We start from the raw sequence: 20,050 nt of genomic DNA on the forward strand, positions 1-20,050 counted from the left end.
CGAAAGAAACGAGGAATAAAGGAATCCATTAGCTTAGTTTCCAAGAGCCTCTTCAAAGCCTTGGCTGTCCCTCTTTCCTCCACTCTGCTTCCCCCCCCCCGTCTTTTCTCCAGAATCACTCTTTTCATCTCATCCTTCCCTCCTCTTCCTCTCTTCTCATTCCCTCTTCACGTTACCTATGTTGTCATCTTGTTTGGAAAACGTACAGAGCTGCACACTCTGCCTTATTTCTTCTGCATCCTCCAGGCTGCCCATTATGTGCTGTGTGTGTGTGTGTGTGTGTGTGTGTGTGTGTGTGTGTGTGTGTGTGTGTGTGTGTGTGTGTGTGTGTGTGTGTGTGTGTGTGTGTGTGTGTGTGTGTGTGTGTGTGTGTGTGTGTGTGTGTGTGTGTGTGTGTGTGTGTGTGTGTGTGTGTGTGTGTGTGTGTGTGTGTGAGTGATGTAACAGAGGATGTAAGAGTAATTAGAAACAGGGTCTGTCTTTCTGACAATGGAAAGTAAAGAGTAAGACGACCAAACAGACAGTAGCTGGGTCTCCATCCCAGTTTTTTTTTCAGAACGATAAACCGAATAAAAAGAAAGCCCCGCTTATATCTGAAAAAATATAGCAGAGGGGTAATTTAATTTTCTGTAATTTGTTTATTAACCTGATGAATCTTCAAACTTGACTTAGTTCAAGAGTGATGACATTTAAATATGTCACCAAAGCTTCTAAGATTGATCACATCCATACTTTTATTAAAGTCTTAAGTCCACTCCAACACACATTTTGGTATGCAATGCTTTAAATGTCAGATAACTTGCATGGATGGAAATAGTTGATTAATTTGGAAACATGACAGTGCAGCATCTGTATTTAACAATAACTGCTAGGGGTTGGAATCACCAGGGTCCCCACGATTCGATACTATCGCGATACTAGGGATGCACCGAAAATTCGGCCACCGAAAATGGCCCAAAAGTGCATTTTCTGTTTTCGGCCGAAACACTTTTGTCACCGAAACAACAAGGCCGAAACAGAACGTTGTGATGATGACGCAAGCAAAAAACCGCGAACAGCACTCGGGCCAACATGTCTGCGGTGTGGACGCAATTCACTGTGTCTGAAAAAGAACAACGAATAGCAATTTGCAATACGTGTAAAGCCGAAATTTCTAGAGGGGGTATATCTGCAAAGAGCTTTTCCACGTCGGGTTTAATTCATCATCTTAAATCAAAACATCCCGATCGCTATTCTGAATTTGAGAAAAACGCGGCACAGAAAAGGAAAGCCATTCCGAGCACACCGACTCCGTCTGTGGCAGACGTTTTTGAAAAGGCCAAAAAGTTTCCCAGTGATGGTGCCAAGGCTAAGGGCATTACACAAAAAATGATGGAATTCATTGCCTTAGATGATCAGCCGTTCTCTGTTGTAGAGGACGTGGGATTTCGTAGGCTGATAGAGCACATTGAGCCCCGTTATGCCATACCGAGCAGACGACATTTCTCAGACGTATGTTTACCTGAGCTGTTCAATGTTGTTGCAACTCACGTCCATGAGCTTATGGCATCTGATATTTCAGCAATCAGTTTCACGACCGATATATGGAGCTCAGACGTCAGCATCACGAGTATGCTCAGTCTAACTGCACAGTGGATCGACACAGATTTCAAGCTGCAAAAGATTCTGCTTAATTCACAAGAGTTTCGATGCACTTGACTTAAATGCACTTTGTTTTTTTATGAGAGAACATATTTAATTTTACAATATTTCAGCAGGCCAGTCAGTTTACAGGCCTGTACATTATTATTTCATGTAGGCTACACATGTGTGGTCAAGTTAAACATTTCATTTTATTTTGTATTGTGCATAATGTCAGTTCTAAATAAATATTTTCATAATTTCGTGATTTATTTATTCTTTGAATTGCAACGCCTTGATTTTTAGTAAGGTTAGCACACAGTCATAGCCATAAATGCAATGGTACTAATAATTGGAATAATAATTTATTTCGGTGTTTCGGTTTTCGGCCTTGGTTTCCTCATTTTCGGTTTTCGGTTTCGGCCAAGAATTTTCATTTCGGTGCATCCCTACGCGATACCTAAGCCACCATATGATAGCATTGTGGTACGATATATTGCAATATGGCGCATTTCTGATTTCTTTCTCCGCTGACTCCATCTTTGTTTTGACTAACTTCCTGCCAATCCCACTGACTGACTGGGCCTCGTTCCTTCCTATGAGAGCTGCTCAGTGGCACATGAAGACAAAATGGCCTGATATTCTGGAGAGCAAAACCACACAAATTACCCATCATGCTTGGCTGTCAAGGGCATACAGCATGAGCAGTTGAGTTTCCCCTTAAGCCCCGCCCCGGTCTCCCTCTCTCGGCTCAGTAGAATGAATGGAGAGAGAAAATAAATCTGGATTCAGCTTTTAGCGCATTTTACAACTTTAAAGACCTAATGTTTTTAATAAGGGCTATACAAGGGTTCATACTGGGTAGTTTATATAGTTTTTTAAAAAGTATCCACCGATTTACAGACGTCTCTTTCCCAATGTAAGTCAATGGGGAAAAGTCTTTCTGGGCCGGTGACGTCACAGACTGATACGGAAGTTGTAGTACACGCTGTTTGGCCACTGCAAATAATTTCTCAAAGTCCGGAGCACTTCCTGGGGGCTTGCCATGACCGCACAAGAAAAAGCTCGGTACCATCCAGTGGACTGAAGCAATTGTTACCAAACACTTTCATTTGGATTCACAATATGAATAGTTTGTATCATCAAATATCGATACTTGGCGTCCGTGTATCAATACAATATCGCCACGCAAAGTATCGCGATACTATGCTTTATCGATGATTTCCCCCTCCGCTTATAACCACAGGGTTGCACTGATGTATTCACAAACTCCTCGTTTCAAATCATTCCTTATTCATTCTTTTAAGCATTAATAGAAACAAATGTGCTTTTTTACATGTTTTGTTTCCTTAATCAGCTATTGAACCTGTAGGGAATTTAACAGTTGTGGTAGCAGAAATACATACAATTATATCATTCTTCCATAATCAGTCAAAAAAGGAACATCGAAGCATAACATGAATTATTTGAATCTAATATGGTTTTTAAACCTCAGTCAGCTAAACAGACACCAGACAGTATGGCCTGTGTTTCCCGAGGTACAACAGTCGTGACATTGACCATTCCATATACATGTCTATATAAAAGTGTAATATTTGTTGGCTTGCTCCTCTGAATTGAGAGAGGAAAGTGTAAACCTGGATTTCTAGCTGCTGAAATATCTTTGAGCCGGCTGCTAAAGTTGTTATTTCCTAGTTTCCTCCCTGTGGATTATCCTCTGCAGTTTGCCCTCATGATTATACAAGTTGCATGCTTGTGAAAACAGGACATCTGTCCCTGAATGGCAGCTGCCACGGTCTATCATGTATATTGATCCAGGGCTAAAACAAATTCTTGATTAGGTGCTACAGAAAGTCAGTATGATTCCAATTATCAGCTTTCTGTAAATGAAGTGAAATGGTCTACAGAGAAATACAGGGGGGGGGGGGGGCAGACTGTGTGCCTGTTAGTCTCAACATAATGTATTCTGTGGGTCGGGGGAATCACAAACCATCGCAAATCACTGTTGCCTGCCTCATCTTGCTCATTGTGTGTCTTAAGTGTGTGTGTGTGTGTGTGTGTGTGTGTGTGTGTGTGTGTGTGTGTGTGTGTGTGTGTGTGTTCCCGGGCTCTAGCCCAACACAGAAGCAGGCCTCTGTTAGAAATGTAATTCACATGAGGCCAGAGGAGCTCTAATGCTATTACCACACAGACACAAACAAACACACACACACACACACACACACACACACACACACACACACACACACACACACACACACACACACACACACACAGCTGTGTTGCCGCCCACAGTTTGTGTGAGTGTGTGTACCTCCCGTTCTCTGCCCTGTTTCTCTCCCTCAGCTTGTTGCGGTGGTTTATAAAGACGAGAACAACTCATTATATGCCTCTGTGCCTCTCACCTAAGCTGTGTGTGTGTGTGTGTGTGTGTGTGTGTGTGTGTGTGTGTGTGTGTGTGTGTGTGTGTGTGTGTGTGTGTGTGTGTGTGTGTGTGTGTGTGTGTGTGTGTGTGTGTGTGTGTGTGTGTAGTGACTACATAAATCAGTTTTTGAAAGTATTGAAGCCCTGAATCAAAAACAAAGCTTTCAAAAAAAATAAAGATGGCACGTAACAATGAGGAAAATAAGTCACTTTTCTATTCTTAATCAGACCGTAGTTGCATATAATATAGGTGTTAGTGCATGTCAATGGTCTGCAGAGGATAAAATCTCTGTGTTCCCTCCAGAGCGAGTTTCTCTCTCGCCTCAAATGCCTCCATTGGACTCCTTTGTTTACTTCAGGCCCATAATGACACCACTATGTTACACTTGCGCTTCTATTGGTTAGCGCTCCAACACATTGTACTTGAAAGGTTAAGGGGCGGGACAACTCTAAGCAGGTTGACCAGTCACAACAGAGCCGGCCAGCTAACCAATCAGAGCAGACTGGGCACAGACAAAGACTGAGAAAAATAAAGAGCCTTTTGAACATTAAAGCATGGAGACATGTCCCAGTAGAGAATATGTCCTCTTAGACATTTCCTTCACAGCTTTTTTATTTGATGTATTTAGTGAAAGTACCTGTTGTTGTGTGTTTAGCATTCCTCTCCGAGTGTATTGTTTTATGTCTCTGCTTGAGCACAGAAGAGAAACAGGGACAGGAAGAAGAGTCTCTGTGTCTGAGAGTTCAGGATCTACTGTGTGTGTCTCCGGCTCAGTAACACAAGGGGAGCCTGAGAGGGCCGCAGAGAGGAGGGGCGGAGCCACCTCTCACACAAGGCTCCAGCAGCCCTACGCCTACGCTGACTTTCTCAGAGACAGCTAGAGAGAAGGGGAGTTCGAGTGATGCCTAATTTCCTCACTGTCGAACAAAGAGCGAAGGAAGTGATTTAACCAACTGAGAGAATAATAATAAAAAGGCGATATCATGTGAACACTATCAGTGGAGCAGCAGGAGGTTTTTATACCATACAAACGTCTCGCTGTTATATATTAATATACATGCAATATATTATATTTAGTTCGTTTTAAATGTAGCATTTAGCAGTAGCAGCCTCTTTCTTGTTCCTATAAAAAAATGCTTGTGGTGAAAAGAGGAAACCAGTGATTTCCATTGAATAAAATGGACTCATTTTAAAGCTAATTCAATAGAAATGTGAAACCCTTTTTAACTCTAAGACAAAACATGTCAGTAAAGGGAAAATGTTCTCTATGCACAGCTTATGTGAAGGAAACCTCTCAATCTCACAGTTAAGAAGACAGACACTGACGAGTGCTACTTTTTGTAATTATATTACAGTAGTAAGTCATGGTGTTAAAGTAATCATTTTTGTAAATTCAGTTGAGATGCAAGGGATCTAGCAAACAGAAAATGTCCTTTTCTATGTCCTGGAAAATTACCTCATCCCTAATGCAATTCATTAAAACATCTCTGACAATTTACTGCAGCTCACTGATAGAATAATCAGTCAAATCCAATATTCGCATGGAAAGCTAGTAATCATTGTAGCATGTCTGTATAGCACTTTGTTTAGCACCTTTGTACCAACAGATAACATTTGAACTTCAAAGTCAAATTTATTGCCAATCTTTCAGTTTGTGTGTACAGACAGAGAGATGAAATACTGTTGGCTGTGTTCTTGGAATGGTTTAAGATGACCAGAGGTGTGCCATGGATAGATGTATTTGCAGAATGTATTAAGTATTATGTATCTAAATCTTTACTGATAATTAAATATCTTTTAAAGAGTCCTATCCTGCTGATGTTCAGGTGTATATCAGTATATAGCGTCTCTACTTTAAAGAGTCCTCTCCTGCTGATGTTCAGGTGTATATCAGTATGTAGTGTCTCTACTTTAAAGAGTCCTCTCCTGCTGATGTTCAGGTGTATATCAGTATGTAGTGTCTCTACTTTAAAGAGTCCTCTCCTGTTGATGTTCAGGTGTATATCAGTATGTAGTGTCTCTACTTTAAAGAGTCCTCTCCTGCTGATGTTCAGGTGTATATCAGTATGTAGTGTCTCTACTTTAAAGAGTCCTCTCCTGCTGATGTTCAGGTGTATATCAGTATGTAGTGTCTCTACTTTAAAGAGTCCTCTCCTGCTGATGTTCAGGTGTATATCAGTATGTAGTGTCTCTACTTTAAAGAGTCCTCTCCTGTTGATGTTCAGGTGTATATCAGTATGTAGTGTCTCTACTTTAAAGAGTCCTCTCCTGCTGATGTTCAGGTGTATATCAGTATGTAGTGTCTCTACTTTAAAGAGTCCTCTCCTGCTGATGTTCAGGTGTATATCAGTATGTAGTGTCTCTACTTTAAAGAGTCCTCTCCTGCTGATGTTCAGGTGTATATCAGTGTGTAGTGTCTCTACTTTAAAGAGTCCTCTCCTGCTGATGTTCAGGTGTATATCAGTATGTAGTGTCTCTACTGTAAAGAGTCCTCTCCTGCTGATGTTCAGGTGTATATCAGTATGTAGTGTCTCTACTTTAAAGAGTCCTCTCCTGCTGATGTCCAGGTGTCTCTACTGGGACATGTCTCCATGCTTTAATGTTCAAAAAGCTCTTTATTTTTCTCATACTGCCTGTGCTGCAACACCTCTTTTCACCCTCTGTCTGAAACCAGAGCCCAGTCTGCTCTGATTGGTTAGCTGGCCGGCTCTGTTGTGATTGTTCAACCTGCTTAGAGATGTCCCGCCCTTTAGCCTATCACGTGCGGTGTGCTGGAGCGCTAGCCAATAGAAGCGCAAGTGTTACAAAGTGTTGTCATTATGTTCTGTAAGTAAACAAAGGATTCCAATGGAAGTGTTTAAGGCGAGGGGGTGGAAAAGGGAGAGAAGCACAGGGATTTTAGCCTTTACAGACCATTTACATGCACTAAAACCTACATAACACACTACAGGAGAGGGAAACCCCCAAAAAGAAGAATAGGGCCTCTTTAAGTTGCCGAACACAAGATAGTGGACGAGAAACGCTGTCATAGTTCTCTTCCCATTGACTGTCTGAGTCTTTATTTGTGTCAGACTATTAGATCTAGCCTCACTTAATGCACAGGAGTGTGTGTTTGGGTGTTGAGCTGTGGTGTCCCTAACACTAAGGATGGGTATAATATGAGTGTGAGTCTAACCACTGTAAACGCTGGGTATGTCAGACAGGGCTCTACGCAGAAAATATGATGGCAAAGCTTGATAGAATCTCAGATTGAGTTTCAATCAAGCTCGGTTTTCAGTCGTTTAGTTTCCTAACCCTTCTATCACTGCTCTCTGAAAGATGTCTCTCTGTTTCCAGCAGATAAAGTGTCATCATTCTGTCTGCTATCATTCCTCTCTTTCCTGTGTAACCAGATGTTGCTTTTCCTTCGTTTATATTAATAAACAAATCATATAATCTGTGTAGGTGGAGCGGAGAGGAGAAAATAATTCTTCATCTATCTCCTACTAAATCTATTTTCCTCACTTTTTCTTTTCCCAGCGGTTACGGCGGCTATCGACTAAATACCGCACGGAGAAGATCTACCCCACCAACGTAGGAGAGAAGGAGGAGAACGTGAAGAAGAACAGATATAAAGATATACTGCCATGTAAGTACCAGCAGATACATGCAGTCTTTAAATATGAACGACTCCCACTTATACACACATAAAGAACTTAGCTGGCTACTGTATTTCCTGGTTGCTGTAAAGGTCTGTCTCACATACACACACACACACACACACTCACACTCACACTCACACTCACACTCACACTCACACTCACACACACAGAGCAGTTGCTGTACTTATTGACCTCAGGGGGAGCTTCCCTGACCCAACATCTGTCCTACTTTTTTTTTATACCTTTATCCTCTTTTCTCTCCTTCCTCCCATCCACCCACTCACTCATTCATTAAAGCTTTTAGTGAATGAGCTGCTTATATGGTAAAGGAAGGGCGCTTCATCCGTAACAGATGTGACTGCACACACACGCTCGCGCACACACACACACACACACACACACACGCAAACAGAATTAAGGATGTGCTGTGTCCATTAACCCTTAAGAGGTCCATTAATATCCTAACACATTTGTGCCTAAGCACAAAAATGCCACCTTCCCAAAACCTGCTGTAAAAGTATCATATGTGAATATTTTTATTCCACTTTAAACAATTAAACCTTTTCAAACTGAAGTAGTGAGTGTGTATCAAATATGAATTATATTTGGTGGATTTGAACCCTTTTAAGACCAGTATGGTGATAAAACTCGACTGGTTTTTTTAATTGAAAAAATAATTTCCATAAAATACATTTGAAAGATTATTATTATAATTATTATTAGGCCCTGAGATGGATCAATGATTAGCAGCAACATTGATTTGAACAAAAACTGAATTAAGGAACTGAGCTGACAGTACAAAGAAAATTTAAAAAGAATATCCTCTGGCAGATTTGAGCTATATTCACTCAACACAGCTAAAATGGCTTGAAAATGAAAAACAAAATGGTGCAACATGTCCCTAGGATCTCTTAAGGGTTAACCTTATTTTCTCTCCAACTTGTCCTCTCTTTGTCTCTCGATTTATCCCAATTTACAATCCACTCTTTTCTCTTTGTCTTGTTTCATTTCTGCTTCTGCAAGTAGAGTTAAGACTTCCTTCTCCCTGTCTGTCCACAGTTGACCACACTAGGGTGAAGCTGGCATTAAAAACGACCAATAATGACTCGGATTACGTCAATGCGAACTTCATCAAGGTAAAGGACAGCCCCTGAAAGGCCTTTTCTTCATTGTGTGACACTTTGATCACAGTGTGAGGAACACTGATGTGGTATAAAGTGCTGTATGAATCACAGGGAGATTAAGTGTGTCAAAACAGGATGGATTTGTGATCTCTTTCTTGTCGCTCCCTTCAGGGTATGGATGGCCCGGAGGCGTATATTGCAACTCAGGGCCCACTGCAGAACACTGTCATCGACTTCTGGAGGATGAACTGGGAGTATAATGTAGCTGTGAGTATGGCTTAGAGGAGGGAGAAGGGAGACAGCAGCATTTAGAGAGCAGGAGTCTGGGTAAACTAGAATAGGACCAGAAAGATGGAACCTTTTTTTGTGGGTGTAATAAAATAATAAGTGTTATAAATATTTAATGTCAGACAGATGGGGGGTGCTTATGGCTGAAGCAGATGGACAGAAAGTGGGGGAGCTGTGATAAGGTTTATCTCTCACTCGGGACGTTGCAGCTGGGATCAAAGTGAGATATACATAACGAAAAATGATCTGAAGTCTGCTCCAACTTAATTTAAAATACAGAAAGGTCGTGCCACTCTCTATTAAAGCTTTTAATATTCTGCGGGGTGTGCACCTCATTTCGGATCTCGCTTAAATAGAACATAAAGGAAGGAATATGTTGGGAAATGTACGATTTATCCCTGAGTGTAAATATTGTGATCCGTCTTGTTTGTGTCTCTGCAGGTTATTATGATGGCTTGTCGAGAGTTTGAGATGGGAAGGGTAAGGCCCTGATATTTAATCCCTGTGTGTGTGTGTGTGTGTGTGTGTGTGTGTGTGTGTGTGTGTGTGTGTGTGTGTGTGTGTGTGTGTGTGTGTGTGTGTGTGTGTGTGTGTGTGTGTGTGTGTGTGTGTGTGTGTGTGTGTGTGTGTGTGTGTGTGTGTGTGTGTGTGTGTGTGTGTGTGTGTGTGTGTGTGTGTGTGTGTGTGTGTGTGTGTGAGAATTATTTTTTCGGCCCCTTGATTCTTCAGTACACATTTATCCTTGGTGATGATGTATTTTTCCAGTCAGTCTGGGTCTATTTAACCCTTTAATTTTTATTTATTTATTTGTTTATTTCACACAAAACAAAGCTTGTACACTTTACAAAATGAAACATGTACACTTAACACAAATGATATAGCACATGGTGGAAAGGAGCAGGGAGAAGAAAATCTTTTACCAAAAGTGGTCAAAAGTTTCATTTTGAAAACCAACATGGCTCAGTTCAAATGTTGTCTCAAAACAAAACTCCTCACCTCTTCCCCAACATGTTTTGACAGAAAGATGATTTGCCATCACTATTTTTCACTGTGATATTTTTTCAAACAGAGACTGAATCCGTCTCTGGATTTAAATAAATGTGTCCAGGTGCTTAACATCTGTCATTAAAGCAATGACTCAAACTAAAAACATGTCTTCTGATTAATCAGAATTTAACAGATCATTTTGTGTCTTTTTGTAGTACACCCCATCATTTTGAGGGGTGATCCTCTTTTATCCCCAATTAACATGCTTATCTTTTAACTGCCCCTTCTTAAAAAAATGAGCAACAAAAAATGAAATAACCATTGAAAAAAGCAATATTCTCTGTCATAGTTGCTTACAAATGCCTACAGAAACACAGAACCAGAACACAATCAAAAGTCTACTTCATTTGTCTGATTATTTTATCGTTGTGTCTGTGACAAGGTGTTGCTAAAGGCCGTTAGCAAAGCCCGGATAATGAGCATATGCTTCTATAAATGTCTGTTTTGCACATCTTATATTCAGTCTTTTTTTCTGTTATTATCATTGTCGAAGTTCCACATGTCACGTTCATCGTTATTCCGAGCCTGAAAGTGTGTGTGCACAGGAAGCTGTGGTATTTGTCTGGTATGTTGTTCTCAGCCAAAGCTAACTCCTCTCTTCTTCTCTCGTTAGAAAAAGTGTGAGCGGTATTTCCCGCTGCTCGGGGAGGAGCCCATGAGTTTTGGCCCCTTCAGAATCTCCTGTGTAAGTACACAAATCTCTAATATCACAGCTGTGTGTGTGAGGAGAGTGTAAGAAGGGGGGGGGGGGGTTAGGGTCTGGGCTCCTGCATTTCTCACATTTTGTTCTAATGGCCGTTTTAGTCAAGGATTGTGTAAATGTTGTCCCTGTCTCTGCTGTCTCTAGGAGTCGGAGCAGGCCAGAACAGACTACTTCCTCAGGACTTTGACCGTGGAGAATGAGAATGTAAGTCTTCTCAAAATGTCTAAACACTGAAAGTAATTAAATGCTTAACATATCGCCCCCACATTCACTCAGGCTGCTCATCTTTGCCTTATGATTCAGTTTCCCTGTCATTTTCTAAAGAATTGTTCTGAAATACATCCCTCTGTATGTGTGTGTGCAGGAAACACGGAGGCTAACACAGTTCCATTATATGAACTGGCCGGATCACGATGTTCCCTCGTCGTTTGACTCCATACTGGATATGATCGCACTGATGAGGGAATACCAAGAGAATGACGATGTTCCTATATGTGTGCACTGCAGGTAGGTCAGAACGGATAGACTGTGCAGAGACTCAGATCCATTACTGCACGCACTGTAACTAAGGCAACCCAAAAAGAGATGTTCTGTGTACAGTACATGCATGACATTATACCTCAGTCTCCAGTTGTTCTAGTTAAAGATTCACATTTTGTTCTTGCTTGTACTTTGAAATTGAATTGTATAATTCATAAGAATGCCAGTGGTGAGCAGGCAGTGAGAATGTGCAACAGGTGGCTGGCATTACTGTGTGTGTGTGTGTGTGTGTGTGTGTGTGTGTGTGTGTGTTTGTGTGTGTGGAGTTCCAAGTTTCAACACTGCAGCAGTTAGACCCAACACACACATACGCAACTACTTAGGAAGTGTGTCAGCCTTGCATGTCTTAACTGAGTGGTCCACAAACTGAGCTTCACTTTGAATGCCTCCACTGCGCTAATCATGTGACCAAGCTCTCGGTCTCTCCCTTGCAATTCTCGGTTAAGGTCATTGAGTTTTGCGGTCAGATCGGTAAGGAACCCCAAGTCCAATAACCAAGTGTCGTCGGACAGCTGCTCATACTCCTCGTTCCTCGACTTCAGAATACTGATCTCTGGCAGCAAATCCAGAAAACGCTGGAGCACCTTGCCCCCACTGAGCCACCTTACATCTGCGTGAAGGGTCAAATCTCCATATGCAGAGTCGAGTTCGTCCAATAAAGACTTAAATAGACGGTGCTGAAGCGCTTCTGTGCGAATTGAATTGACTTTTTTAACAACAACATTCATTACATGTGACATGTCAATTGCTTTAGCTGCCAATGCCTGTTGATGTATCACACAGTGATAGTTTACAAATGGTGGAAAGTCTGGGTCTTTTCTGCACAACGCGACGAATCCTGAACGAACACCGATCATCGCCGGTGCCCCATCGGTTGTGAAGCACACTATTTTATGAATGGGAATCTTGTACTCACGCACAAAGTCCTTGAATGCCTTGTACACGTCCTCACCCCTGGTTCTTTCTTTCAATGGGATAAGGGCCAGAAAGTCCTCCTTGACTGTAAAATCCGTGAAAACCATTCGGACAAACACACTTAGCTGGGCTGTGTCTGTGGCGTCGGTAGACTCGTCAAATTGAATTGAAAAGTATTCCGAGAAAGATAAGTCTTTTAATACCTGCTGGGATACATCTTCGGACAATGACTCAACTCGTCTGGCTACAGTTGGTGCACCAAGTGGTACACTTCTTATCCTTGCTTTTTTGTCCTCTTTGTTTTTAAAATCAGCAAACAAGACGTCAGCTGTAACGCTCATTGCTTCTTTGATCAACCCATCATCCGTAAATGGTTTTTTGTGCTTAGCCAAAATATGGCTAACTCAGAAGGACGTTTCTGTAGCTGCCTTGCTCTTTGCTGTAGGCGCGATGAAAAGCGACTGCTGTGCTTTTAGTCGTCTTTTCAGTTCATCAATTGTTTTTGATCTTAATGCGCTGTTGAGTGGATATGAGTCTTTGAATTTAGCATGGGTGCTAGCATGATGGTGCTCCAGGTTGCCACGTTTTAGCAAGGCTACCGCCTGTTGGCATATGAGGCATATAGGGTTCTCTGTTGCTGATGTGTCAAATCAACAAGCCAGAGCTCGGTCTAAAAAGCTTGTTAAAACAACCAACCAGCCAGATCATGAACATTTTTTTTTTTAGAAAAAGGGGAAAATGATAGGGATTGACAGTGAATGCTTTGAAGATCGACCAGTCGATCGCGATCGACCTGTTGGTTACCCCTGGTCTAGGCGATACATTCATGCCTCTAAGATGAATGGCAATTTCCACCAATAAACAACTTAAAATGGGGACGTTGTTCACATGAATAAAAACACACTGATTCATGAGACTATAGGTTTAAGGCGCACACATGCGTGGGTAATCACACAGCACACACGCCGTCTCATGTGTGTATAATCAGCTATAATGAGCAGCCTGAGGACGTTTCCTGGTTCCTCTGTCACAGCAGGACTAAAACTGCTCCTGTAAAGAACCCCTTGTGTGGGTTGGTGTGCGCTCTACTGTATGTGTGCAGACAAACCGTGCTTGTTAGAGAAGCGGGGGCCCTGTGACAGCATGAGATACAGTTTATGTTTTTATGTGTCGGACATGATGCCACATACTCCGTAGCTGCTGTCTCCATCCTGTCTGCTGAGGTGTTGTGGTTGTCGGTACTCCTTTTATTGTTGCCTCACAAAAAGAAAATCCAGAGCTGTTTGTAAGTAGATTTATGTTTGCAATGAGATGGAGGGAGCTCAGGAGTGTGCATCTGTGTCTTTATACATGTGTTGTGTTTCTGTTGAATCTTATCTCTATGACTGTGATTCTACAGTGCAGGCTGTGGGAGGACGGGGGCTATCTGTGCTATTGATTACACATGGAACCTTCTTAAAGCTGGGGTATGTACACACACACAAGGACACAAATCTGAATCATACCTGTTCAAATACACAGGATAACTGTATGTGAAGATTCAAGTGTGAATTAACACCTTTGTTTTGTGTTTCTACAGAAAATCCCAGAAGATTTTAATGTTTTTCGGTTGATCCAAGAGATGAGGACGCAACGACACTCTGCTGTTCAGACCAAGGTTTGTTCTTAGCTTGATGGTTTTTTTTAAATGCAAACAAGTTTGATAGAATCCAACCATTTAAGGTCATTTTCCGCCAGCCATAATATCCATAAGTTATAAAATGCTAATTAGGGATTTGATGCTAATGCTAAGCTTCCTTCAAACAGGGAAGTTAAGAGCTAAGATAAACATTGTGTGATGTTTGTCTGGTTGTCCAATAGATTTCCCCCAGCCTAAGTGTCTCAACATTTAATAACCCATATTCCTTCCCCAGAGGATGCAAATCTAGTTAACAAAAATACGGCTTTATTTCTTTTCTTTTTTTTATTTTGTTCTGCTTCAGTTTCACTTTTATTTTTTAGACCTACATATAAAAAGATTCAGGCATATTGTATAAATGAAGTTAAGTGAATTGACTTATGGCTAGGGGCTACACAATGTGCCTACTATCTTTAACACCATGTCATTTTGGAAGATTATCATAGTAAAAAATGAGTATAACTAGAAATTGGCCCTTTTAAATATAACTCATCTGTTTGTGTTCATTTGAAGTTTTTAATACAATACTTGTATTAATAATTACCTTATTTTTGTTAATCAAACAAGCAATTTGTTATATTCTGGCAGTATACTGAAGCAGCAGAACTGAGAAGACTAACCAACTAATACTGCTTAAGTAATAATAAACACGTAAGGACACGTGATGCTGCATAAGAAGCATTCTATCTGTATAATCTATACGGGAAGTTGCTTCAAGTTATTTCTGCCTTTTTTATATGGTTCCGCATTTGAGTGACAATGAGTGACCGTTATAGCAGCGTTTCCTTCGTTACATATCCCGGGTCATGTCTCTATATGTGTTCCTTGCTGGACCTGGTTCAAAATGCATCTTAGCCCAGGTCGATGCATTCCCGCAGTTCCAGCGACCTGGGAGTGTCTGCATGACTCTCAGCTGGACACTTTCCTTTTCTAACCATTTCATTAAAAGTAGCATTCATTCAAAAATAATCAGTGTGTTTTCACTGAGCAAATCACCCAGCATCCTTTGCTGCTTATTTATGATGTCTCCTCCCCTGTTAGATATATCTCAGAATTGCCTTTGATAGGGGCTGCAGGGAGCCGGTAACTGTAATGTCATTTCTGAAAATGCATTGCGATACATTTACTGCCTCACCGGGAAAATAATGAGATTATATCAGCATGCGTCAGGCGAGGCCCTTCTGTTGTTTTCACACAGGTTGTATTCAGCTTGTAAATGGATGTTTTTGAGTACAGGCATGAGGATGTTACTGCTTTTAAATTGATTTTCTGATTTTTTTCCCTCCCTTCTCCTTCACCTCACCTTTTCCATTTATCTCTCTCTTTCTCTTCCCTTGTCCTGTGTCTCCCCAGGAGCAGTACGAGTTAGTCCACAGAGCGATCGCCCAGCTCTTTGAAAAACAACTGCAGCTACTGGAGAGCCCCGCCAACACGCAGATACACGATGGCATGGTATGACACACACACAGCCATATTGTGCATGCTGTCTGGTGTTAAAGAAAGACAGGATGTCGCTGGGTAACGCACTCGGAGTGGGAAAGAAACACAAATAATTAGTCACAGGGGAGGGAGAGGGTGGGAGGAGAAGGGAGAGGGAAGAGAAGCCTTCAGAAAACTTTGCTTTCGACACAGACAGAAGAAGAGTCTGAAAACAGACCTCTCCTCTGCAGGGAAGACTCAGCGGACTCTCTACCGTTAGACCTATTTAAAAAAAGCTTGCTGTGTCACTCAACACTGCCCTCTTTCTAATTTTACTTCACTATCCTCATTTGCCCCAAAACACACACTCAATTGCAACCAAACCAAAAAAGTTGATGTACAGTTAGAAGAAAACTGGAGAAGCAGTACCTGAATTATCCTCTGTGATTTATCTGAGTTTAAAGTGCAACGCTGAAATCCTTAGATTATTTTTAATCCATTCAGGCTTTGTATGTATCTCCCGTCCATCATGCCACTTCATTGGGTAGCAGACTACTTTGAAACTAATGAAGCTACAAGCTACTCTTCGATGTAGTTGATATGAGGAAACGATTGATCCTACCCTACAAGCTGCTCAGACTGAAGCTATTTCAAATCAAGTGCACCTAAAAGCATCCACTGTTGATTTACATAATAAACAAGCATATTCTTATACCACTTTTAGGAATAATAAACTTAAGATGGGGGATGGCAAAGCAGGGATAAAACATTTCTAGGATTTTTTATTCTGAAATAAATGCTTCTTCACTAGAGAAGTGGCTCATCCTGGGTTTAAGCTTTCTGAAGCCATATGAGGTTAGGTGACAGAAATCAGACACAGAGATGTTGTTTGGTTCCACTGGAATAAATATGATTTATTCGCTATGACTCAAATATATCTATCCAATATTTCCATCAAAAGATTATTAATGGTTCCAACAACTAGAAAGGTAACGTGATCATTTAAATACTACTCTACTGGACTGCCACTAGAAAATATAGTAATACTGGTAAAGCTCTACCCCCCCACTGATTTGTGGAGATAAAAGACAGAGCCAGAGGTTAGAGGTTAGCAGCATCAGTGAGACGGTGACGGACCCAAACACAAGGGACACACAGAGACGAGGAGAGCATTGGCAGCAGTCCTCCAGTCCACTTCCTGCTTAGGAAGCTCTGATGACATCACCCCTCTCCCATAATGCACTTTGAGTCTCAGAATAGACCCGCATCCGCTGGGAAAGGGAGACCCTTCCAAGGGAGGGTCACAGGGACACACACTGCCACGTTGACATTATAAAACACTCACACTTTCTGCACGGTTATTAAGTTTAGACCGTTTGGAAGAAGCTTCATTTGAATGGTTGTGTTTCTTAAAGTACGAACATACTTATATTCCCTTAATTTATTTTATTGTATAACATACAGTGGTATGCAAAAGTTTGGGCACCCCTTAGGAAAACCACTGCATCAGTTTGTCACTTGCTGAGCTTTTGAAGCAGCAACTTCATTTTAACATATGTTATACCTTATGGTAACAGAAACATCTCAGTAGGGAAATAACTTTTATTGGTCAAACAGAAACATGTTTATGTGCATTCAAACAAAAATAGGCATGTGCATAAATTTGGGCACCCCTAAGAAATAATTCCATTAATATTTAGTATTGCCTCCTTTTGCTGCAATAACGGCCTGTAGACGCCTCCTGTAGCCACAGACAAGTCCCTTAAGCCTGGCAGGTGGTATTTTGGCCCATTCTTCCACACAAAACGTCTCCAGTTCAGTCAGGTTTCTTGGCCTCCGTGCATGGACAGCCTTCTTCAAATAAATCCATACATTTTCAATGATGTTAAGGTCTGGGGACTGGGATGGCCATTCCAGAACATTGTACCTGTGCTTCTGCATGAATTCCTTGGTGGATTTTGATCGGTGCTTAGGATCATTGTCCTGCTGAAAAATCCAACCCCGGCGTAGCTTCAACTTTGTGACTGACTCTAGAACATTCTTGTCAAGAATCTCCTGGTACTGTAAGGAATTCATGTGGCCCTCAACTTTAACAAGTTTTCCAGTACCTGTGCTAGCCACACAGCCCCATAACATGATAGATCCTCCACCAAATTTTACAGTGGGCAACAAGTTCTTTTCATTGAATGCAGTGTGTTTTTTTCGCCATGCATACCTGTTCATGTTATGACCAAATAACTCAATCTTGGTCTCATCTGACCACAGTATTTTGTTCCAAAATGCTTCTGGCTTGTCCAGATGTGCTTTTGCATACCTCATGCGACTCTTCTTGTGATTAACACTCAGGAAAGGCTTTTTGCACATCACCCTTCCAATGAGCTCTTCCTGGTGCAAAGTACGCTGGATTGTGGAACGGTGAACAACTACACCATCAGCAGCCAGATGTTGTTGTAGTTCTCTGGAGGTGGTCTGTGGCTTCTCTGTGACCATTTTCACCATCCTTCGCCTGTGCCTTTCCCCTATTTTTGTCGGCCTACCACATCTTTCCTTCACACGGACTGTTCCTGTGGCCTTCCATTTCACAACTACGTTTCTGACTGTGGAGACAGACAGTTTAAACCTGTCAGATAATTTTTTGTACCCTTCTCCTAATTTATAATGTTGGATTATCTTAGCTTTCAGGTCAGTGGAGAGTTGTTTTGAGGTCCCCATCTTGCCACTCCCTAAGAAAGAACCTAGGCCAGGCACAGCCAGCTATTACCTATGTTAAATAGCCTTTTTCATGATTGGTTCCACCTGTCTTTGTAATTGAAGGTCTAATGAGCTAATCAAAGCAATTTTGTGCAGCAACCTGTCAGCTATAAATCCGTACAGGTGTTGAAATGAATGCTATTTATAAGGGTGCCCAAACTTTTGCACATCCCATTTTTTGCATTTTATTTTATTATAATAAAACTATGTAATGCTACCCTAAGAATTTTGGTCTGGAAAACACTAAAACGTCTACATCTTTGTAGGAAAACAGATGTTGTTGCTGTGATCTTCTATTATAAAGGAAAAGCAAATTGTCATGAAATCTCAGAGGGGTGCCCAAACTTTTGCATACCACTGTATGTGGTATTTCATCAACACTCATGTAAACCAGAACTGTTTTAATATTTAAAATAAAACATATTTATTTGAGCCATAAATACTTAAACTTTTCTCATCTCAATATTTCGATGTTTTGAATGTAAATATCTTCCAGGATAATCAGATTATTTCTTTCTTTTAAGGCTTTTTGTTTCTTGAACATATACATAAACTGCTGTTAATTTGCACCCATGCAAAATGTATTTTAAACCATTATTTCTCACAATTGATAACTGATCATTCAAAGCTAGATTTTTCCTCTTATTCTTACTGAAAGCATTTCAGATCAAAACAATCAAATTAGTAAGAGCAGCTCCTAAATTAAATTCAACTATTATTATATGTACTACAAAATGATTAAAACTGAGTTCTGTTTACTTTATTTTTCGCAATTAAATCATAGTAACAATTTATATGTGATGGTAAAGGCTTTGAGAGAATTTTGATATTTTATTTTAGAAAAAGCTGTCCCTATGATCTTAATACTTTTGTTATTATCCACTGAACTTTAGTAAAGTTTTTCTAATTCTTTTTTAAGTTTGTTTTATTAATCATTTAATGTAGGCGTGTGAACATCGAGGAAGACAACAACTCCGTATAAGTTTGTTGCTACTCACTGTAACCTTGTGCTTATCTTGCATCAAGTCCAAGAGCACGCCACACACACACACACACACACACACACACACACACACACACACACACACACACACACACACACACACACACACACACACATTGACTCATGTCCAGTCAGCCATTGTCAGTGACTCAAACACCCACATAGGTGCTCTCAATGGCAGTCCAACAATAAGCCTACACATACACACATCCCACACAGCTTCTGGCACGCAGGCCTGCATTGTTTGCAGGGAGTGTTCCCACAAAGTGATCTTCACAGCACAGTTTTTTTCATCCTGAACCCTGAAGGAAGAGCCGCTGTGGCCTGATTTGCCCCTCTGTGTTGAGCTTTCGATGCCTGAAGTTGTCCCGTCATCTTCTCACTATCCGTGAAAGAGAGAGAATCAAATTAATGAGTCACGGGGGAGGAGGAGGAAAAAAGGGGAGATAAGGCGGGAGGAGGAGCGCTTCTTTCAGGAACAATTTCAATCCTTCAGTGAAGCAACTTCCTGCTCCTGAAAGATCTAGGAGAGGAGAGAGTTAGAAGGGAGTTGTTAGAGAACAGACTCTACGCTGGAGGGAGGTTTCTTTAAAGAGGCACTATTATACTTCCCTGTAGTGTGTTCTTTAGGTTGTAGTGCATGTAAATGGTCTGCAAAGGCTGAAATCCCTGTGTTCCCTCCAGGGGGAGTTCCTAAATAATTTGATTGAGTATTTTGGCTCACAATTTGTGAGGCTTCTTAAGAAATACAATATAATTTGGTGTATGTAGATTATTTTATTCTTAACTTTACTACAGAAGAAAATACGCAGTAATGCCGGAAAAAGTAAATTACAAAATATAAATGAAAATGCATTATTATAATTATTATATAAATCCTTTTTTAAGGAGTAACA

General features: G+C 41.0%; 1 protein-coding gene across 5 annotated transcripts in view; it reads left to right on the forward strand.

The window, feature by feature from the left end:
• Positions 1-20,050, forward strand: part of ptpn12 (protein tyrosine phosphatase non-receptor type 12) — a 54,312-nt gene that overhangs the window by 10,917 nt on the left and 23,345 nt on the right. For all 5 annotated transcript variants that reach the window (XR_010167817.1, XM_063905700.1, XM_063905703.1 and 2 more), the window contains 10 exons: positions 7,565-7,673; positions 8,746-8,822; positions 8,982-9,077; positions 9,540-9,578; positions 10,759-10,830; positions 10,993-11,052; positions 11,213-11,355; positions 13,703-13,769; positions 13,883-13,960; positions 15,335-15,433. Coding sequence is in view for 4 of the 5 variants with exons in the window: in XM_063905700.1 (XP_063761770.1) it covers positions 7,565-7,673; positions 8,746-8,822; positions 8,982-9,077; positions 9,540-9,578; positions 10,759-10,830; positions 10,993-11,052; positions 11,213-11,355; positions 13,703-13,769; positions 13,883-13,960; positions 15,335-15,433 (840 nt within the window). In the remaining variant the exon portion in view is untranslated. The remainder of the gene's footprint in view (positions 1-7,564; positions 7,674-8,745; positions 8,823-8,981; positions 9,078-9,539; positions 9,579-10,758; positions 10,831-10,992; positions 11,053-11,212; positions 11,356-13,702; positions 13,770-13,882; positions 13,961-15,334; positions 15,434-20,050) is intronic.

This window comes from Eleginops maclovinus, chromosome 17 (genome assembly GCF_036324505.1).
Source record: "Eleginops maclovinus isolate JMC-PN-2008 ecotype Puerto Natales chromosome 17, JC_Emac_rtc_rv5, whole genome shotgun sequence".
NCBI lineage: Eukaryota > Metazoa > Chordata > Actinopteri > Perciformes > Eleginopidae > Eleginops > Eleginops maclovinus.